The sequence below is a fragment of the Pygocentrus nattereri genome, chromosome 24 (assembly GCF_015220715.1).
Source record: "Pygocentrus nattereri isolate fPygNat1 chromosome 24, fPygNat1.pri, whole genome shotgun sequence".
NCBI lineage: Eukaryota > Metazoa > Chordata > Actinopteri > Characiformes > Serrasalmidae > Pygocentrus > Pygocentrus nattereri.
This window is the reverse complement of record NC_051234.1, coordinates 28,318,524-28,342,480: the sequence shown is the minus strand read 5'-3', so window position 1 is coordinate 28,342,480 and position 23,957 is coordinate 28,318,524. Positions and strand designations below refer to the sequence as shown.

The following is a 23,957-nucleotide window of genomic DNA, read 5'->3' as shown; positions in this document are numbered from 1 at the left end:
CCTGAGGTTACCATGGTCAATGCCAAGCGACAGCTAGAGGGATATAAAGCCCCCCAAGTGCTAAGCTGTGGGGAAGTGAAACCGCATTGTCTGCAGTTCTGGAGCTCCATCCAAATACCCTTAGGATAAGTTGGATCCATAACTGATCATCCAGCATCAGTACCTGACCATCACTAATGCTCTTGTGGTTGATTGCAAACACAGCAATGTTCCAGCACTCAGTGCAAAGCATTTCCAGAAGAATGCTGGGCGCCAGTTACCACAGGTGTCTACAAACCTTTGTGACCCCTCATCCTGACACTGTATAAAAATGTGTGTGTGGGTTCGTGAGCATGCGTATGGTTAATCTTTCATCTACAGATCATCATCTACAGCTGACAGATCTCTGGGGTCCAAATCAGAACTGAGTCTAAAGACCTCCTCCTTGGCCCTTGGGTCCAATTGTCACTCATTAATTGGAAATGATTTCCACTCCCCGAGTATTCATTTGGCTCTGACGGTGCCCCCTTCGCCTCTGCTTCTATTGATTGGTCAACATGATCAAGGTTAAATGCCGCAGTCAAGAACACTATCGTCTCCCACAGTTGCTGACTTTTCTCTAGTAGGCTTTTAATTCTCTCAGAGCATTTGTTTCATGTACACAATATTTCCAAATGTATCCGCTCATCTCCCTTCAAACGCATGTGAACTTGAGTGACATCCCATTCTTAATCCATGGGGTTTAACATGGTATTGGCCCACCCTTTGCAGTTATTCAGCTTCAACTCTTCTGAGAAGACTTTCCACAAGGGTTAGGAGTGTGTTTATGGGAATTTTTCTTCCAGAAGCGCATTTGTGAGGTCAGATACTGATGTTGGATGAGAAGGCCTGGCTCACAGTCTCCGCTCTAATTCATCCCAAAGGTGTTCTATGGAGTTGGAAGGGGCCCAAAAATGTTCCCACAAAGTTGGGAGCATCAAGTTTTCCAAAATCTCTTGGTGCTGAAGCATTAAGAGTTCCTTTCACTGAAACTAAGGGGCCGAGCCCAACTCCTGAAAAACAACCCACACCATAATCCCCCCTCCACCAAACTTGGCACAGTGCACTCAGACAAGTACTGTTCTCCTGGCAACCGCCAAACCCAGACTCGTCCATCGGATTGCCAGACAGAGAAGCGATTCGTCACTCCAGAGAACACGTCTCCACTGCTCTAGAGTCCAGTGGCGGTGCTTTACACCACTGCATTTATATAAAGACAATGATATGAAATTCAATGTCTTTATAGTATTTTTTAAAATGTAGCACTACTAGTTCTTTTTTCTCCGTTTCAACTGACCAAATGTCCAATACAATAAATATCATGACAAGAAAATTTAACGAAGCATCATGATGAGATTTTTGGCACTTTTATTTCTTACACATTTATTCCTTTTTTTGCACTATATAGTTTCCATAATGCTGTGGCGTTTAAGCATTCCACCATTAGCCATATTCAATATCCTCCCAGCAGTCTTCCAAGCACCAAATGATGAGGATGGGGGAAGTAACAGAAGGCGTGTTAAAGGATTATGCTGGTTATTTAAAAGATGAAACACAAGCAATGGTATTTCATTACGGTGACAAAAATAAACAGTAATCACAGAGATGGAAATTGGGTGATTACTCACAGGATTACATTCAAATATTTTAAGAGCGTAGACATTAGATTAGATGAACTTATGCAACATTTAAGCTTTTGCTAAACAGAAAAGCCCCTGATACAAAGGTCTTAACAGAAACATGATAGGTCTTAATATTATACAGTGATAAAATATTTAAATGAAAAGTAATTAAAGAGCCCATATAATAGAAAAGCAGGATTGTCCTTACTTATTTTAAAAGAAGAGATTGATGAAGTAAAGTACAAAATTGAGAGAGCACCCTTCATTTTTTTAATTTACTTTTTTAGGGGATTTCACTGAGGAGATTGCATAATAGCCCGTCCACTTGTATAAGGACTGGCAAAATTAAAGAAAATAAGTGAAAAACAGGACTTGGAAAATGGAACTCCTAACAACCATGCAACCTGGTAGACCAACAAAACTGTCCCCATCAGATGAACAGCCCTTGCCAACATGGTTTCACATGTTTAAAATTGTGTCTAGATATTAAAGATATTCCAATGGAAAATGTGTTTACCAGTGTGCTATTCAAATATACATACAGTATATTTAAATTATTACAATTAGTAGTAATTTACAATTACTAGTGCTCCAGAAATCAGAAATTTTGTGCTGCTGCCTGCTTAGAACTGTCTGGGTGTATCAGATCACATAATGATTGAAAATAACATCCCCCAGCAACATAAACAATCCAGCTCCAGTGAGGGACTGCTGGCTATCTGGCTCTCATAGAGTTAATCTTTCATAGCAGGATCAGCAACAGGTGGCTAACATGTAGCTACACTACAAACAACGGCTGACAAAACCTCCATAACAAGCGCTGTTAACAGATTTAGGAAAGCTTAAATAACCTACTTGCTGAGAAGAACTTTCTCTCCAGATTAGAGCTAACTTAGCTGCTCTGCGGAAACATCCAGTCATTTTAGCATGTTTTTTTTACTCATGTGAGTCACTTTAAGGTGAGCTGAAGCACTAAAGCACGTCTGCATTCATTTTCGATTCTACATACAGTGCATCCGGAAAGTATTCACAGCGCTTCACTTTTTCCACATTTTGTTTTGTTACAGCCTTATTCCAAATTGAATTAAATTAATCTTTTTCCTCTAAATTCTACACAAAATACCCCATTGTGACCATGTGAAAAACGTTTTCTCGAGAGTTTTGAAAATTTATTAAAATTAAAAAACAAAGAAATCATATTTACATAAGTATTCACAGCCTTTGCCATGAAGCTCAAAATTGAGCTCAGGTGCATCCTGTTTCCACTGATCATCCTTGAGATGTTTCTACAGCTTAAATGGAGTCCACCTGTGGTTGATTGGACATGATTTGGAAAGGCACACACCTGTCTATATAAGGTCCCACAGTTGACTGCATGTCAGAGCGCAAACACCAAGCATGAAGTCAAAGGAATTGTCTGTAGACCTCCGAGACAAAATTGTCTCGAGGCACAAATCTGGGGAAGGATACAGAAAAATTACTGCTGCGTTGAAGGTCCCAATGAGCACAGTGGCCTCCATCATTCGTAAATGGAAGAAGTTCGGAACCACCAGGACTCTTCCTAGAGCTGGCCGGCCGTCTAAATTGAGCGATCGGGGGAGAAGGGCCTTGGTCAGGGAGGTGACCAAGAACCCAATGATCACTCTGTCAGAGCTCCAGCGTTCCTCCGTGGAGAGAGGAGAACCTTGCAGAAGGACAACCATCTCTGCAGCAATCCACCAATCAGGCCTGTATGGCAGAGTGGCCAGGCGAAAGCCACTCCTTAGTAAAAGGCACAAGGCAGCCCGTCTGGAATTTGCAAAAAGGCACCTGAAGGACTCTCAGACCATGAGAAACAAAATTCTCTGGTCTGATGAGACAAAGATTGAACTCTTTGGTGTGAATGCCAGGCGTCATGTTTGGAGGAAACCAGGCACTGCTCATCACGAGGCCAATACCATCCCTACAGTCAAGCATGGTGGTGGCAGCATCATGCTATGGGGATGTTTCTCAGCAGCAGGAACTGGCAGACTAGTCAGGATAGAGGGAAAGATGAATGCCGCAATGTACAGAGACATCCTGGATAAAAACCTGCTCCAGAGCGCTCTTGACCTCAGACTGGGGCGACGGTTCATTTTTCAGCAGGACAACGATCCGAAGCACACAGCCAAGATCTCAAAGCAGTGGCTTCAGGACCACTCTGTGAATGTCCTGGAGTGGCCCAGCCAGAGCCCAGACTTGAATCCGATTGAACATCTCTGGAGAGATCTGAAAATGGCTGTGCACAGACGTCTCCCATCCAACCTGATGGAGCTTCAGAGGTACTGCAAAGAAGAATGGGCAAAACTGCCTAAAGATAGGTGTGCCAAGCTTGTGGCATCATATTCAAAAAGACTTGAGGCTGTAGTTGCTGCCAAAGGTGGTTCTACAAAGTATTAAGCAAAGGCTGTGAATACTTATGTAAATATGATTTCTTTGTTTTTTAATTTTAATAAATTTTCAAAACTCTCGAGAAAACGTTTTTCACATGGTCACAATGGGGTATTTTGTGTAGAATTTAGAGGAAAAAGATTAATTTAATTCAATTTGGAATAAGGCTGTAACAAAACAAAATGTGGAAAAAGTGAAGCGCTGTGAATACTTTCCGGATGCACTGTATATGTACGGTAAAGTAGAAGGGGAGGCCATGTGGTAAAGCTAGCATTCCAGATCGTAGCAGAGGCTAACACAGGCAGCCACAGAAGTGTGCGCGCACTTCTTAAACATGAACCCCATTTTCCCAACATATTTACAAGCTGTTTAATGCTAAATTAGTCCTCTCTGATTCTCTCTCAGGTCTTTTGCTAAATGGCCGATTATCACCATTTACACTTCGCCATCGGGTTACTTGTCCAACACTGACGACATCTGATTACATCACCCTAATGCCCAGGCTTAGCCCCACCAACTCAAATCAAGCTGAAGAAAAAGTTCGTTTTAAAAATCTCTCAACAGAAAAGACTAAGAGCATTCCTCCTCTACCAGTTCATAGTAAAAACACCACAAAAACTATACACAATAGTTACAAGACAATCATGAAAGTGAGTAGACACAAGATTTTGATTCTTAAAGAGAAAAATCAAGCTTCACTCTTGGTTCAGATCTGAAAACTGTTCATTCTTTGACTGTGAGATGATAAGTCAACATTAAGGGTCTGAAAGATGTGTAGCTCTCAAGAGGCCATATAGTGCCAACATTAAAGTCTGGTGATGGAGGGACAATGATCTGGGGCAGTTTTTATTAGGGTTTGGGCTAGGCCAGGCAATGACCCACCACTTTTTGACCAAGTTTGTGGTTGGATAGTGTAGTGGTTAACACCTCTGCCTTCTACACTGTAGACTGGGGTTCTATCCCCACCTGGGTAAGCACCCTACACTATACCAATAAGAGTCCTTGGGCAAGACTCCTAACAGTACCCTTGGCCTACCTGTATAAAAATGATCAAATTGTAAGTCGCTCTGGATAAGAGCGTCAGCCAAATGCCGTGAATGTAAATGAGTTTGGGGCACTTATTGCATGGAGGGCCAGGTTACATACAAAAAACTAATTAGCAGAGCAAAATCAAAATCTGTAGTTCAGCTGGGAGGCAAGACATTTTCCAAAACAGTAAAACCTTCCTGATTTTGTATTTAGTGAACAGAGCTGTGACTCACTAATTAAATAAAAATGTTGTTACTGTGATACAGGAGCTGTTTCACCTAAATCACAGTTAACGTTACTTCACCCTGTGAATTAACTAACGGCAGTTTGAATATTTTATTCACACCTACTCTGGTGCGGACCTACTGAACATTTTCTTTATTTCGGTCCATTCTGACATGGACACTCCCACCGTATTCAGCAAAGAACAGAACCACGGACCAGAAATCGTCTGTCTCCATCCGCTTAATGACACCTAGCTCAGTTTGCTGTTGACAAGCACCCATTTTTACGACAGTCCACATCAAATGACCGAATTCAACACCAGACAGTGCTTCTCTCCTTGGACATAAGCACTGCACTGTTTTTATAATCTGACTTTTCAACAGACATATAGACATGTTTGATTTGGGCACATGGACGTCAGGATGTATTTTATGTATATTATGCATTTCCATTTTCAATTGTTCCATTTTCCAGGTGGGAAATTCACGAGCATCCCTGCAAAATGTCCAAAAGTGTCCAATAGATGAACACCAGTGTGTGTAATTTGGTGCACTTAGCTGTTGATACAATATCAACTCTGGTTTTAGAAAATGAACTGAAAATAAAAACAGCCTGATTGACTTCAGAGATATTAGCAAGCAAAGTTTGCCATATGAGACTAAACTGGAGGATCAAAACAAGTAGGTTTATAATCAGTCAGTGGTCTAGTTGCATTCTATCACTCCGCCTGCTGTGTTTTTGTTTTTTTTTGTGTGTTTTTAAGTTTTGCCCCACCACTTTAGTCTAGCGCCACCCCTGGCCCAGTCTCTTATTTCCAGTTAAGGGTAAAGTTCAGCTTCACTGCAATCTTTTCCTGCACATATATGTGTGATGGTCAGGTGTCCACACATTTTAACCCATATTGCGTATATCTGTTTTATTCTAAGGTGTGAAGTACGGACGTCCGAAGAGGTCATGAACCGTTGCTCTAATTTTCTGGATTGTTACCTTGAAATAACGATTTTGTTATCAACTCTCAAGATAACAACTCGATTTAAAGCTAAGTTGTTATATTGAGATCACAAGACAGTTAACTCGTTATCTCAAGATAACAACTTTGTTAGCTTTAAATCACAAGATGGTTAACTTGTGTCAAAATAACAACTTTGTTTTCTTGAGGTCACAAGATAGTTAACTTGCTATCTCAATATAACTTTGTTAGCTTTAAATCACAAAACAGTTAACTCGTTATCTCAAAATAACAGCTTTGTTTTCTTCAGATCACAAGATAGTTAAATTGCTCTCAAGATAACTTTGTTCGCTTTAAATCACAAGATAGTTAGCTCTTAAGCTCAAAATAGCAACTTCGTTTTCTTCATATCACAAGATCGTTAAAATGTTCTCAAGATAACAATCCAGAAAACTTACGTAATAAAGAGTGGCTAGAAAATGGTTGTGTAAAAATCAATCGTGCCCAGTTTTGTGACAGAAGGGCACAGAAACTTAATAACAAGAAAAAAGAAAGAATAAGCCCCTTTAAAAGCACTGGGAAGGAATCAAATCACATTACTGAGATAAGCCAGAGTCTCCGAGAAGCTGGGAAAATATTCTGAAAGTAACCTCTCCGAGTGTCTGCATTCGCTTCAAGTGCGCTGTGCTGAGCCATGCTGGATACTCGTCCTGACTCCGAATTCCACCTTCGTCTCTCACCACAGATGGAATTCTTCTCCTAACAGCTTTGCAGACTCCTCAGAGGGAGAGCAAGGTGGTGAGGAGAGTCCCATTACTGTCCTTTACAAGTATGTGGCCTTGCTGTGCGCTCCATTGTTCTGCACACATTCAGGCACACATTGCAGATCAATACGCTCACGACGGAGCGAAGAAGCTTTCAAATGACTCTTCATCTGGCTCTGCTGCTTTGTGTTTGCTAGACATACTGCTCTCATTGTGCGTTCATCTATAGATGTCCTTCTGCCCAAAATGAGGTCCAGTGGGGCTCAATACTCGAGTGTGTTCTCTTTTTCCAGCACTTACCTTTCAGAACAAAAACGGCCCTCCACACGTTACTGTACCACGTCTCACACTGAATGGTCTATATATACAGCTGCTGTTTACATCAACTGGAGATAAAAGAGTTTAATGACCTTTCCTATCCTTTGCAAAAAGCTTCAAATGAGGCCTTTCAGCAATTTCTGGATGAGCCACGTTTATGGAGATCTCGTTTGTCAATAGCTTTCTATTCTGTAATCCAAATTTAAAAGAAAATGAAAGCATTATTATTTCCATATGTATATATGACGTAAGCAGCTCCTTGTTGGAACTGTGTTGTGGACAGGCCGATAGACTGCATGGGACAAAAGTAAATAAATAAATAATCAGGGCTTGAAAATCACCCACAGCTTGAAGTCATTCACAGCTTTTCAATCAAACTGAGGTCAGGATTCTGAATGGGCCACTCAAAGATTTTCACCTTCCACTTCTTTTTTCTTCAGCCACTTCACTCTGGTACTGTGCCTATGGTCATCAGGGTCACAACCCTTATGAATGGGACACTTATGGTGAATGGTGAATCTTTGAGCTTACAGTGAATCATAATTTCAGATTGATTCAGAAACAATATTTTGTGAATTAAGAATGATTTAATTGAATATACTAAACTATGAGTAGGCTTTGCACATAGAAAGAAGGCTAGTCTCCATGCGACACTAATGGCTAACAACTAACCCCAAGAGACTGGCTTTTCCACGTTAACTCATTACAATCTGATATCTGCTCTTTTGACGGTAAACTGGACTAACGTACCTCAGCCTGCATCTCACTATACAAGAGGCAAGGGAATCAGTGTGTTTTGCACTATTTGCACACGTTTGCATACCAGTATAATGGTAGCGACAAAACAAAAAACTGAAAAATGATGCAGTGGATGAACTGATATATATCGCCTACTCCTAACTAGACTGCAATTTGATTTGCCAATTCAATTCAGTGATCTGCCCTACGATGGCCTGGCGACCTGTCCAGGGTGGATCCTGCCTTCCGCCCGATGACTGCTGTGTTAGGCTCCAGCACCCCCCGCGACCCTGACGGAGAAGCGGCTTAGAAAATGGATGGATGGATGGAGGGAATTCAGTGATCTGAGCACCTTTAAGGCCCCAGTCAAAATGGTTTTAATGTTCAAAAATTCATTTTAATAGTAAAGACATACCAGTGTTATATTCAAGAAATATACATCAATTAATACAATTTTGTAATGGATTAATGTTCCCAATATTCCATGCTGCAGCTTGCTCAGAACTGTGTGGGCGTATCAGATTAGATTTAGTTTAGATTAAGTGACCTTTATTAGTCCCACAATGGGGAAATTTGCCCTTCACATTTAACCCATCTGTGAAGTGAAACACTTGTGAGCACGAGTGGTGGGCAGCCCTATCCACAGCACCCAGGGAGCAGTTGGGGGTTAGGACACCTCAGTCATGTACTGTCGGCTCTGGGGATCGAACTGGTGACCTTCCGGTCACAAGGCCAGTTCTCTTACCTCCAGCCCATGACGTAGATCACAATGATTCATAGTGCCATCTCCTCAGCAATGTAAACAACCCGGCGCCAGTGGTAGTGATAAATGACACCATCAACTATGCTAGAGATGGCACACACAGCAGGCAGGTTGGGTTTGGTTCAGCCCTGCATGTTTAATACTGCACAACAAGATCTAGTTTTCTGCATTTTCTGGTATGCACTGCAAAAGTCTGGTGTGACTGCAGCTTGTACCAATACACTCAGACCACAGTTCAGTTCAATTCACATCACTGGGTCCACAATTTGATATTCTCACAATATTTTGGCCAAAATTTAAAAGAACAAAATCGATTACTATAATTACAGCATGTTGATGCACAACTAAATAACAACACTCGAGCTGGGAGAGAGGAGGACTGCTGGAGGAAGCTGTCAGATGGTACTGATTTTTTGCAAACATTGGTGTTCAAACAGTGTGGTTGCATTTGATGCTATAATCAATAGGATGTCTACTCTCCACAATGCATTGTCACAGTTTTGCATTTGCATGATATCACCATGTCACAATGCACTGATAAACCTCTCATGACAATGCACTGATTGTGGCTGTTTCCAGCTCCTGCTCATCATCATCACAGCTCCAAGCTCGAATTGCTCAGCCAGCGCACAGATTAGTTTACATTTGCTGGTAAAGCAATTAAAAATGCCATTTAGTTTATTTTTTTTTACCAGATTTACCCCCCAATTCAGTCGTTTCCAATTCCACCCGCTACTTAGGACTCCCCCAATCACACAACACTACCAACGCTAGGAGGGTGAAGGCACCACAGGCTTCCTCTGAGACCCGTGAATCCAACCACCACTTCTTTTCGAACTGCCCCTTGCGCAACGTCACGGGACAGCCGGACGCGCTCGGAGGAAAGCGCCAACCACCAGATCTGTTACGTCAGCTAACAGATGTCTGCACTGACTAGTATTGCGTTGAGTAATGGGAGGAGAAGGAGGGCCATCCTACATATGTGCATTTACATATATTCTGCTATTCAGACTACAGCAGTTTAGCCCCACCCACTCACAGTGAAGTGATAAGGAGTGTTTCAGTCCAAACTGCCTTCTGAATGAGGCACAATGATAGGGGAAGCCAATTACAACAGAAATCATCTCCATATATCAGTCTTGAAGGCACAATAACAAAACAAGCCTATTTGATTCTAAGGAATAAAGAGAATTTGAAAATTGGTCATGTAATAATGAATTATATGGGATACACACTGAAACTGTAATTATATCTGTACTGACAGATAATTGCTTTAAAACACAATCAACATTGAACAGATTTGACGAATTTCAATTCAATTTCAAATTTCGACATTTGGTGATGTGTTTATTGCACTGCAGAAGAGCAGAACATTTGGGCAATGCTGTGCTTCTGTGCTAAAATATCTTCATTATATTTATTTTACTGCATTTGTAACTCCAGAAATGTTAATTTGTAGTCATTTGTATTACAGAAATAAACGTTAAATATCTCTGTAACGCTATTCCAAGAGGATGTATTCTCAATTTCTACCTTTTAGCAACAGCTTCGGCATCTGCAGTTGTTCACAGGAAAAATACTGGATACTGATATCGGCCAACGCTTCTCATATCAGTGCAGCCGTATCAATTCTTACTGTTTTTGACATGGTTGGTGGATAAAAAGCTCAAATGTTATAAACGGCCCTTGAGGAATAACATATGAGACAAATTTTAAATACACGAGGAATGTAAAAAAGAAAACGTAGTACAATGGTCAATACCTACCTGCTTAATGGCTTGTAGCAGCTTACCATAGCTGTAGACAATCACAATAAAGGGGAGGATGAGGCAGAAGAAGAAGAGGCAGATGATGTAAGACACATTGTTGGCTGTTTTAGTGGTCCAGTTGACACTGCAGGTAGTGCCTGGCCCCTCTGGGCCGTAGCGGCTCCAGCCGAACAGCGGAGGCACAGTCCAGAGCATGGAGTAAATCCAGGAGAAAGTGATGCCCATGATCACCTTTCTGTAGTTGGTGGCGTCGGCCTGTGTGGCTCCCATCATGGTGCAGTATCGCTCGTAGGACAGCACCGCCAGGGAGATCAGAGACACTATACCTGTGCCAAAGAGAGAGAGAGCATCACAGACATGGGTGCACTTTACCTCCTGGAACTCAGCGCCGTATCTCTGCATATACCAGATTCCAGCCTACGAGTTCTGCAAAACATACACTGTCAGCACAGTTTCAGAGGGGAGCCACTCGGGAGCTGGAAATACACTAAAATGCAATAAAACTCTGAGGCTGATGGAGAAAAACACACAAACCCAGAGGGCATGAAAAGAGAGATTACAGCTTTATAACACATTGTATTGCATGTTGTGCTTCCGTGTCTCCAGGGGAAGCCACTCTCTTCTACATGTGACACAAGCTTGCACCAGAGCCATAATTACAGCAGAGCACAAATTTAAAAATGCATCAAGCCAAGCCAAACAGTACTGTTTCACAAATGCTGCTGCATTCCATTTATATCAACAAGGTCTAATGCAAATTTCACTGATTGAACGGTTCACCAGGGATCAGCAACCTGCAGCTCTCTTACTGTCCTGATGAGGCTCCACAGGAGAAGCAGACTTTTTGGTAAAAATGAAATAATCCTCCTGAACTTAATACTTTAAGTGTTCAACAAACATCCTTTTGGGGCCACTATATCATCAATATGTTAGTTACTAGATTTTAACTCTTGCAATACAAAAGGCTGCAATATGCCAATGCCTCTAAAGTAAAGGTGGGCGGTATGGCAAAAATATTATATCACAATTCATGTTTTTCATGATTCGTAATATGCATTACAATATTTAGCTTTTCTGAGATTTAACCAGCTGGAACAGACAAAATAGAACCTGTAATGCCACTTATAAAATACTAAAATGATGATAATAATAATAATAAACCTACAGCTACAATGATTTGAGTTCAATGTTTCACAAGCTGCACTAAACTAAGTCCAATTAAACAGGCTTATTTATGCTCACTAATAAAACATGTAGGGAGTCAATGTTTTTTAATTAATGTCGAGATCCACAATATGCTCAGAAAAGCATTCTGTGCCATAATTAATCGAGATATTGATAAATTATCGTCACATTGCCCAGCCCTACCTCTAACCAACCACAGTGCGTTTTTCCTCCATATCGTACAGCCCCAGACTTAACCACGTCTAGGTAAACATGCAGCCAGCTGGGCCTAAAATGATTCAAACTTGATCACTTCGTATTGATTTAAAGGTGAATCTTTGTGCTATTTTATACAAAATATGTGCCATTATCAAGGTGTTGAATGATTTGCATATAAGAAGTCAAATTAGGTCAAATAATTTCAGGTGAAGCCTCTCCTCACAGTTCACCTCTAACATGTAGCTTCTCCTGTTTGCCCTTGCAGAGCTCCTCACTCATCATGCTGGACTGGCAGCCATCACATATATTTTTAGCGGGGCTGCTAACAACAAATGGACTTGTTGCATCTCCTAAGTATATGTAGGTCCTGAGGGGATAAAATATGGTCCTGCTGGTCTGTCACTCTTAATTCTTCATCTGAGGAGATGTCTCTGCCTTAGATGTTTTCTAGTTTCAGACAAGAAGACAGTGATACCACATATCGGTGATGGGCTGAGATCAGATATCGGATGGAAAAAAGAATGAATCTGATCCAACGCTGTAACAAATCTATCCTGAAATAGCAGCATACACTCACATTGTGTGATGTTACGTTAGCCGTGTAGTTCTTCCTGTGGGGCTGTAGAGCGTTTGAGTGGTTTTAAAGAGTGTGATCTAGGACCCGACCAAGATCTGCAATGTTTTCTGTTTGATGACACAGACAAGAAGTGTGAATGAGTTGCACATCTTTGGCCACAGCAAACCTCCATTTGGAGGGCCATGCAGCCCTAACACTTCACCCTACCCCTCTATGTAAACAAAAATCGGGACACCCTACCCCTGAGGGGGCTAAGTGGTAGGGGAAAGGGGTGAAATAGGATTGGGCATAACATTATTAGCTTTAGTCACACTATCCTTCATTTTAAGAAAATGCTCCCAGACTTCACTTCTTTGTGAACATTGACATAATTTAAGTCATTTTTTCCCACTATCTGCTCACACGGGTACAATACTATAACCGAACTGCTGGCCGGTGTCAGGTTAAATCGTTAACTCACTCCAGGTTGGATGTCACTCAGAAAATACAAAGGACAAACTGACAATGAAAGTATGTGTCAATAATGAGGAACCCCTGTTTGTAGGGGTGCAACGATTATTCGACTTATTCGACTAAAATCGACGGCCGAATTAGTTGGCAACTAATTTAGTAGTCGGTTAGTCGGTGACGTCATTACACGTCTTTCTCTTTTGACATTACGGCTCACTGGAGAGTTAATTATGGCAGCCTGAAGAACAAAACCCTCAAACGCGTGGGAGCATTTCAGGATTTCAAGTTAAACTCAGAAAACAAGGTTGTAGCTGTGCTGTTCGGAAAGCAGACCTTAGCTGGTGCGGGAGCATGTTGGAGTGTCTGAAGAGGAAACTTGTCGGTTCACTGTGTGAAGCACAGAAGTGTGTGGTTTGGGACGCGGCCGTAGTTGTGCTAGTTAGCCAGTTTGCTGGTGTCTGTGTTGAATTCCGCCCTGTTTCATGTTCTGAGCGGAGCTGGAACGTTTCTGTTTGGAAGTGCAGGTTCTCTGGAATCGTTAACGGTGCTGGAACAGAGAAGCAAGTAACTGTTAATCACAGCGACCCTGTTCACTTTGCAGATGACGCTTACAGTTTTAAAGACTTAACGCCGAGGCGAACACAGCAGAGCGATTAGCTCCGCTCACACAGTTTCAGGAGGTAGTTGTCCGTGAACACACAGGGTAGCTGGACAAAGGGGACAGCGTTGAAATGAAGCGTTTACACAAAATCATTCAAATTTAACCGTTCATAGAGAAGTTCGCCGCACTGTCACCTCCGCTCCATCAGAGCGTCTTAACATTAAAATTTAGACGGATTTTTTATTTCCTTGATTAAAGGAAAAGGATTTAGTTTTGTTAGGGAATATTGACGGGAAAAATATATTTTATTTATTTATTTATTTTTTTCTGTTAGCTGGAAAGTTCATTGTATTCTTGAAAGTAATTCACCTGTATTGTTGCCATTATTAGTTAGCAAATGCATAAAACAACCTCAAGCTACATTTAAAAGCTAACAGCTACATAAAAATTATTTGGTAACGTAGTGATTCATAATCAGAATAATCGATTATTCGGTCCAGTAATCGACAGATTATTTGACTATTTGACAAATTAGTCTTTTTTTGCAGCCCTAACTGTTTAAAGCCCCACAACAACACAAAACAGAACCGATGAAAAATAAAGACAATAAGAAGTGACCGACAGAAACCAAAAGCGCAAAGCATTCTGGTTAGCTCCACCCCAGTGCTAAAATACTGATATTATTTACAACCACGAGTTTCTGCTGTTTATTTGAGTTTAAGAAATGTATTTCTTGGGGCAGTCGTGGGCTGGAGGTTAGGGAACTGGCCCTGTGACCGGAAGGTTGCCGGTTCCATCAGTGCCGACAGCGCATGACTGAGGTATCCTTGAGCAAGACACCTAACCCCCAACTGCTCCCCGGGCGCTGTGGATAGGGCTGCCCACTGCTCCGGGCAAGTGTGCTCACTGCCCCCTAGTGTGTGTGTGTGTGTGTGTGTGTGTGTGTGTGTGTGTGTGTGTATGTGTATATGTATGTATTCACTAGTGTGTATGTGGTGTTTCAATTCACGGATGGGTTAAATGCAGAGGTGGAATTTCCCCGTTTGTGGGATTAAAAAAGTATCACTTAAAGAAACTGAGACAGTCATGTCAGTACAGGACTGTAACATTAAAATCTACATTCTCTGGAAATTATATCAGCCAATATTTTTGGTTATGAGAATTTTCAGCCACTGAAAATCTGTACTGGTATCAGACACAGCACTGTCATATCTGTTGAACCCAAACAATTAGTCACAAATAATTCATGTGTATGAGTGGGAGCACACACAGCTGTAGTTCAGCGCACTGTAAAACAGTTTGACAGATAAGGATCTGCAATTTTATTAAAACCCACAAAATGAACAGTAAAGTGGTAGAGAGCCCATCTTCGCATTCCACGAAGACCCAACTGAAATAGCATAACTGGTGCAGAGTTAATGTGAACTACTTCAACTAGAAGTAGGTTACTGGTGAGACACATATGACTGTTCCTATTACTGCCCTAGATTGAAGGTTATAGACAACAGAGCCTCCAAGCTTGATTCTAGTAGGAATGTAGGTCCATATCAGCTGCAACACATTGTCAAAGTGAAAATGAAGCACAGACACTACAGTTTCTTGTGTGCTCTCTCTCACTCTTGGAGCAGAAGTCAATACTCTGACTTATTTAATTTCCCCCCTAAGCACTCAAACTATCTCATAACAGCAGGCATAATCTCGCAGCGAGAGCATTTGGCACAAAAAACCTAAGAGTTCATGCGAGATGTAATATCAGCTCATTAATAATTAAGCTCAGAGGAACTCCTCTTGGACAGCTGAGGAGCACGAAGCACAAGGCACCTCTTAATACACTCCCGAGCCCAAGCACATCCGGCTACTCTCTCGTTTTGCCCTCTGTTCCGTTTGACTGATATGAGAGCAAAATGTTAGCGAGTGGCTATGACCTCAATTCCAGAACTCATATAGAAAATGATTCATGTCACACACAACAGGGAACATGTCGCATCATAGCTTCATAGCGATGGACATGATTGTATGCCCCTATCAGGCCTGGCGCAGCAAATTTGTCAGAGCTGGGAGTAAATTCTGCTTACTGGTGGTCTACTGATGCATACTTTTCTATGGTCTAGGCACCACGGCCCAAATTCCACATTTCGTTGATATTTGAGGCAAAAAAATATAAATAAAATACATTTTGGATGTTTTTGTTTAGTGTAGTGGGTAACACCTCTGGGTTCAATCCCCACCTGGGTAAGCCCCCTACACTATACCAATAAGAGTCCTTGGGCAAGACTCCTAACACTGTCTTCGCCTACATGTGTAAAATGATCAAATTGTAAGTCGCTCTGGATAAGATCGTCAGCCAAATGCAGTAAATGGAATAAATAAGCACAACCTCTGCTGCTAAGTTCTTATAAAAGTCAGTAATTAGTGACACCCACTTTGGCAGAGATCACAGCTTGCAAACACTTTGCGTCGCCAGGTAGGAGTCCTTCTATTCTTATTTTAGAAATTTTCACCCATTCATCGGTGCAGAACACTCCTAGTTCTGCAATATAGTTACAGCAGCATAGTTACGATGTACCCACAGATTTTTAATGAAGTCAGGGGACTGTTAGGGTCATTCTAAAAGTTTCAGTAAGCGTATTGTAGTAGTTCACGGTGGATTTTGAGATAGAGGTCTGCAATATCTTGCAGTGTGGGACTAATTTTCAGGCGGGTAACCAGCTCACTGCAGGTCGGAGGGGGACGAAGCACCCATGATGAGAAATCCGTGATTTATGAACAATCAGTAAGTTATATAAACAATATATAAAGAAACAAACTATTAAAATGAATGAAGTCGTTTTGAACAGCCGATCATGTGAACACCACGAAAATTCTTTTAGCTCCCAGAAATGGCAGAGCCTCCCGTCCGATGGCCACAGCTGCCGAGCCCAGCAAAAATAACTGTTCTTCAGTTTAATTCCAGCTTTGTGTTTACTGGGAATAAATGCCGTTTATGTCAAGTTACTTCACAGTGAACATAAAGACTGCCCTGTTATTTCAGCAGAGGATAACGCATTCGTGAATAGACTATATCAGATACTGGATGTTAGTTCGCTTTGGCGGAACTGTGCGGGCAGGAGCTTCAGTAGCTGGCGGGAGCGGGACAAATGATTCTGATTTTCTGGGGAAGTGGCAAGAAATCTTGCAGGAGCGAGTGGGAAGGGGAATGAAAAACCAGTCCCACACAGACCTCTTTTCCAAGGTATGACCTGCTGTAGAAGCTTCTTTTCAGCTTCAGTTTGTTGACTGACTTTGTCCTATTTGCTTCCACCATCTGCTTTTTAATGGAAAGTTGACAAGTTGTTCTTTTCAATTGCTGCTTTTTCTTTGTGCTCTCCAAACTTACCTTTGGTAACTGTGGCAAAAGTGTTCCAGTCCACAGCATCCATTCCCAATACACTTCTGGATTATCTAGATCTTGTTTTACACACTATAGACATTGAATTTTGCGATGAGGTCACAGGAAAGGTTTTCTTCTGATGACTCTTCTATGCAGATCAGGTTTGTGCGGAGTAGAACAGTGCAGCATCACTCCTGTGTCAGATAAAGCTTCCTTACATCTGGAAGGGCGTCCAAACTTTAGGAACAATAAATATGTTACTGTTTTTTAAGGTAACGAAATATAAAGTAACTGTTCATTAACATTTGCAGAAATAATGTCTTTTTAAAAAAAATGTTTGCTGCAGATTCTGCCTTTATTTCTATTCACTTCAAAAATCAACAAAATATGTCATTTGCCAGGGCAAACAGCCATAGAGTACCATTTCATATATTACATGCTCAGAATTGTATTGAGGTTTGAATCAGACCAGACTGACAGCTTATAGTATTATGCCTCCCAAGAGCAGCTCTTTAGGTCCTAACACTGAGTATGTCTGTAGAACTGTATTAAACTGTATTAAAAACACCTCCAGACAAGGAATATCATTGATCCTTGGACACTCAGTCTTCCTGAAAAGCTGCAATTGACAGTATTTTCCAGCACTGGCAGATGTGTTGAAAGCACGCCCTTGATTTTGCCGGGGCATTTTCACGGTATAATGATGGAGAGTGCAAAGCCTTTTCAGACAGCGCAATCTGAGAGGAACAACAAGAATCCAGGTCAACGTTCTCTGCGTTTGTTCCATATAAAAGCAAACCTATAGCTGGTGGAAAGGCTTTCTGGCTGCTGGTTTTTCCTGTACCTTTGCACCTGCCTAGTTTAATATCTTAAAGGCCTTTTCTTTACTGCTGTGGCAAGACAGCTCAGCATTATAGGCTACAAATGTCAACCAAAGGGTGGTACTGTATAATAAGTGTAACGATGGGGAGCGATGTTGAGGCGGACGCATGTGCGGAGACAAGCGAGATTTATTATGGGCAAATCCAAAATCAGGTTCAAGACAGCCCAGGTTTAACGAGCCAACACGGGGAAAAGGAGGGAAAGAGATAACGAGATAAACACAGAAATCCAAATACTTCACACCAAACAAACATCAAACATATCAAACAGCACAAAGACCAACACAGACCAGGGCAAACACGGGGGCTAACAAGGGATCACAAGACACAGGTGGGAACAATCAGGGGCGGAGTAACCAAACAAGGGGCCAGACTAGGATCAAAACAAAAAGCACGTGGACTAGACCAAAACACAACACGAGCACATGGACCGGACTGGGAGGGACCAATCATAACAATAAGCCTTAATAAGCCTGAGGATAACCAAAGAAGAATAATCTCTCTAAATTCTCATTTCAATGCAAACAAATCACTTAAATAATGTCAGCTGAAATGGAAGCGTCAAGCTCGTTTTACAACTCATTAACTATAGAGGTGTAATGATTCTGAAACCGAGAGTCTCGTCCTGAGGTTCCAGAAGACGGAACCGTGATACTCCCTCCCCGCTCCAACCCCAACCTGCTGCCAGCACTACGGGTGCAGCCTCTTGAGCTCTCATTACATTACTAATTTAACAAAACTCACTTTGCTTTTCACACTTCACACTCATTTCTTTAGCGTTCTTCTCTTTAGTGTTCCAATAGTTGGCGGTTTAATAAAACCCAGATTTTTTTTCCCCTAATTTTTTCGTTTGTCCCCCCAGAAAAATTAAAAAACAAAGGTATGAACTAAATTATGGATTTGAAGAATAATAAACTACCTTCATGAAGTAAATTATTTTCCAATTTTTTTCTTATTATTCTTATAATTCTTATTAACCCAGTCCCCCCAAACAAAAAACAAAACAGAAAAACAGAGGTATAAAAGAAACCACGGCTCAAAAATCGATGTCTGAACTGAACTATGGATTTGGAGAATCACTACACCCCTAATAAACTACACCCATAAAGTAAACTCAGTTATTTTTACCGGCTGAACGGCTGAAGGACAGGGCTTTGTTGGTGCCTTAAAACCAAAATCAGCGATTTTACAAAAAAAAACGAGGAGTTTGGCCCCTTTTTTATATTTTTTATCTTCACTGTTATATATATGTTTAGCATTTTATACAGTAATAAATATCAAACTGCAACCTTGTTAAATAATTAAGTGTTAATTCTCTTCTTGTTACTCTTTTTCTGAGTGCCCTGCTCTCCCGTTGCGGCTGTAGCACTGTGAATTTCCCCTGTTGTGGGACTAATAAAGGATTATCTTATTTTATCTTACCTTTAAGAATCTGATTGTAAGTAAGCCTTCTTTGAAAAGTCATAGGAGAGAATGCAAGAACTAACAGCTAATAACTTCAAAGACACCATATTACAGATTTCCAGTATCAGAATAAAGGGGTGTGGTGGTTCTGCTTGGCTGAAACGTCTCAAACCTTCAAAAACTGATGGACAGACTACGTTCTATATTCTATGCAGATCACTGATTATGAATTTCCAGTTTATGCCACAAAGGCTAAATCACAACTAATCAGTGAAAGAAGTTAAATTGCCTCTTCAGAACAATGAGAGCCACCTGTCATTAGTCTCTGGCTGATTGGACAAAATGAGAAATGTAGCTCTCTCCGTAGCTAGAAGGACTTTGTTTAGCCTTTAAAGTATGTGAAGACCACCACTCCACAGCTCACTCAACAATCATTACCTGACAGCGTCTATATAGACTCAAGTGTTTAATCAAACTCATTTTCCAGACACTGCCCTAAACTGATTATCTCAGTTCTTTAAGGAATACATTTCTAAATATGCTACATGCATTTTGCATTACTCAGCCATGAGACCACTGAGAGCCTTACTTTGGATTCACATTGGGTTATGAAGCTGAAATGGGCTCAAAAACAGGGATTGCATTTTGATCCACTCAATACTCTGATCATAATCGTATTTCTGCATTTATCTGATTGTTCAAACGGTCATGTAAACACCACGCTGTGATAAAGAGGCTGGATTTCAGCTCAGTAGTCAGGTTTCTCAGTGCATGTGAACTCTTACTCTGATTTCTTTCAGATTCCTCGGCCTGCGCATGTGCAAAAACCGACCACGATACCAGAAATAAGCACCGCGAGACGCAGCAAAACACTTTGAGTGATGCTGAAACCAAATAAATGCTTGATTAAATGAAGGGTTTAAATATTCGTCTTCAAGATGAGGCATGTTCATGTTTTCAGGTAAAGAGAGACGGTGTTTTTAAACAAAAGCAACAGCATGAAGTTTGAGTTTTCACGTTTTCATCACATCTTCTTCTGTGAGTTTACTGGCTGGGTGCAAAGTAGAAATCTGCTTACTGTCTGACTCATTTAGACCTGGAGTTTCTGCATTATCTGATTACTCAAGTGCATGTAAACGTGTTGATCAGATTCCTGACAAAAGCTGATCCCTCAGGGGCAGTTGTGGGCTGGAGGTTAGGGAAACGGCCCTGTAACCAGAAGGTTGCTGGTTCGATCCCCAAAGCCGACAGCACGTGACTGAGGCATCCTTAAGTAAGACATCTAACCCCCAACTTCTCCCCGGGCACTGTGGATACAGCTGCCCACCACTCCGGGCTTGTGGTGCTTCACTTCATGATTGGGTTAAATGCGGAGCTGAAATTTCCCCGTTGTGGGACTCAAAAGAGTCACTTAATGTAATGTAACTTCATTTTCTACAGTTATCAGATTATTAAATGCATGTACACACACTCGGTGTGTGTTTCCACACTTTGGCAACCTATCAGTAGGTAAAACTCACCGAGTCAGTCTAACTGAACTCAGTCCTATTGAGATACGGTCACTTGCATCTGAATAAGAATGACCTTGGGTTTGTGAATGCCACTATATAAATGTAATTTATTATTATTATTATTATTATTATTATAAGAACGAGTTTACGCTGCATAACTTGCCGAGAGAGACGATCACTAAAAGCTTGAGCAGAGCCTAATAATAGCCCATTGCTTTGGTTCTTTGTATGGAGAAATGATTCTTCAGGTTGATGGCGAATGTGTTGTATAAAGTTCTATATGGAACTTTTTTCAAAATGGTTCTATAAAGCACCAGAAAGAGTTCTGCTGTTGTGACGATATGAAACCATAAACAACGCATTCCCCATCAATCTGAATAACCATTTCAAAGAACAATTTAAGCATGCAAATGGTTCTTTGAGTGCTCATAGTCCAATGCAGAAATACAGTCTTTAATAAAGAACCCTTGAAGAACCATCTTTTTGAAGAACTCAAAGAACCTTCTGCATGATGAAAGGAGCCTTCGCATCATGAAAAGTTGTTCAGATTGATGGAAAGTGGCCCAAATGTTTGATTCTATGTAGAACCCTTTTGAAAAGGGTTCTAAATAGCACCCAAAAGGCTGCTTCTGTTGTTACAAGCTTGACACTGTAGCAATAGAAGAACCCTTTTGGATTCTATATAGAACCATTTTCAAAAAGAACCATCTACAGTACATTCTCCGTCAATCTGAAGAACATTTTCATGATGGAAAGAATTCGTTAATCATGCAAAAGGTTCTTTGAATGTTCATGGTTCTACATAAAACCAATTTCTTTGCTAAAGAACCCTTGAAGAACCATCTCCTTTAAGAGTGTAGCATTTCAAGTCATGTTAAACATTTCTGGTCAGTCAAACCACCATCACTGTGCTCTCCTGTCCACCAACCTCCGTCGAATGAAACATGCCAGGACCCTCACTGTGGTCTGTAAGACCTCCGTAGTGCAGGAGCCCCCCCCCAAACACTTTTATCTATGTAAATACCATAACATAAAAATTTCTTCATTTTTCAGGCACAATTAGCCGAATTCAGAAGTTCAGAAAGGGAGTTCCTTTATCACACTACCACAAAGATGGTTCTTCAAGGGTTCTTTAATAAACACAATTATTCAATATAGAACTATAAACACAAAAAAAACACTTGCATGCTTACATGGTTCTTTGCATGGAGAAATGGTTCTTCAGATTGATGGAGAATGCGCTGTATATGATTCTATATAGAACCTTTTTAAAAATGGTTCTATGTAGCACTAAAAAGGGTTTTTCTATTGTTTTTTCTATTTCTACAGACAACAGCAGAACTTTTTTTGGTGCTACACAGAACCATGTTTAGAAGGTTAAAGAATATAACAGGTTTCTGTCATACAGAGGAACCATTTCAAAGGGATCTTTAGTCAAGAAAACGGTCCTATGTAGAAGTATAAACACTCAAAGAACCATTTGATGCATGCTTACATGGTTCTCCACTCAAAGAAACGGTTCTTCAGACTGATTGAGATTCTTTTGCATATGGTTCTACACAGACCCTTTCTGGAATGGTTAATGGTTCTGTATAGCACCAAAACAGGTTCTGCTCTTGTTACATTGTTGGCTTTACATCTTCTATTGTTAAGGCCTGAAGCTTGTAACAATAGCAGAACCTGTTGCGGCGCTATATAGAGCCACTAAGCATGAATTAAATCTATATAGAACCAAACACAACATGTTCTCCATCAATCAAAAGATGAATTCACCATACAAATAACCTTCAAGCAATTCAATTCAAGTCCAGATTGAGAGAACCTTTACAAAACGTACAACAAACAACAAACGCCTGGTGTGTCGTGGCTAAACAAGGACTTAAAACTGACATGAATGAACATAATCACCCTTAGACAGGCTCCCAAGCCCAGCTTGAGAGAAGCTGCTGAGGTGAGGAGGCTAAATAAGGGTACAAACACTGAAAAGAACATGAACGAGCTTAAGCCTCCTCAGATATTAAATCCAAAGAGAAACTCACAACAGATATAAACAGATATAAAAAGGCTAAGTTGGATTCAGCGTCTTATCCACCACTTCTTTTTAGAATTCGCCCGTTCCACCTTAAATGGTGCAGCAGTTGCGTTGTAGAGCGAGCACAGGTGGCAGAGTTAAACTGCTGTAGCGCGACTATTTAAGGTGGAACTGAAAATGAAAATAAACTGCGTTTTGCCTTGGTGGGGGGACAAAAAGACGTTTTAAGACCTGAAATAGCCTCGTAGACGGTTAAAAGCAACCAGTGTCAAGAAACGAACTTAAGTTAGGCTAGAAAAAAGTTTAAAATTCGACAGTTGCTTGTTGGAATTTTTCCGTCCCACCTTAAATGGTGCAGTCAGCCCGTTGCTGCTGCACCATTTAAGGTGGGACGGGGAAATTCGAGTGAAAAGGAAACTTCAAAAGCGAAATGACACGGACGGACATAAGTAGAGAGTCCAGCTTGAGGGACAGTGTCTCCACATAAAAGGACCCAGCCTTAAAAACCCAGAAGAAACCCAGGCTGAGACCAGGGGTAGCAGCGGTAACTCACCCAAGAAGGAGTTGACGAAGCCGTACCACACGCAGCCCGCGCCGCCGATCAGCCAGCGCCCGCGCGTGCTGGCGGCGAAGCTGAACGGCGTCCCGAGCACGCACACCAGCAGGTCGCTGACGGAGATGCTCACGAGGAGGCAGTTGATAGGCGAGCGCAGCAGCCGGTAGCGGCAGAAGAGCAGGAGGACGAGCGCGTTGTTCATGAAGCCGAAGGTGCCGATGAAGCCGAGGCACACGGCGACCACCAGGTGGCCGGTGGGGCTGAGGTCGTGGGGCGGCGCCTCGGGGCCCCCGAGCCGGCCGGTGCTCCCGTCATCGCCTCCGCCGGCGGAGCAGCCCGCGCAGCTCAAGCTCGCGTTGGACTCGAGCATCGCCGTGGGCCCCCCGAGTTTAGTCCGTTATAAAGGGGGTTTGTTGTTGTGTTTCAGTGAAAATGAGCCACTTTTCCAACTTTGTTACTGTGTCTGTGGTGAACTTTACGGCTTTGCTACATAACCTGCCTTAAAGCTTTCCTTTTTCAGAGGAAATAATCTTTAAAATCATGTCAAATGTCCGTCTTAGTTTTACACCCAGTTTGGCACTAAAGCAA

General features: G+C 41.5%; 1 protein-coding gene across 2 annotated transcripts in view; it reads right to left on the bottom strand.

The window, feature by feature from the left end:
• The window catches only part of tmtopsb (teleost multiple tissue opsin b), an 88,030-nt gene extending 64,291 nt beyond the window's left edge, over positions 1-23,739 (bottom strand). Inside the window, exons 1-2 of one of the 2 annotated variants that reach the window (XM_017719267.2) lie at positions 23,367-23,739; positions 10,602-10,930 (exon numbers count right to left, since the gene is read on the bottom strand). In XM_017719267.2, the coding sequence (XP_017574756.1) occupies positions 10,602-10,930; positions 23,367-23,739 (702 nt within the window). The remainder of the gene's footprint in view (positions 1-10,601; positions 10,931-23,366) is intronic. The other variant, XM_037533763.1, reaches the window with a different exon arrangement.
• Between the last annotated feature and the right edge of the window lie 218 nt (positions 23,740-23,957).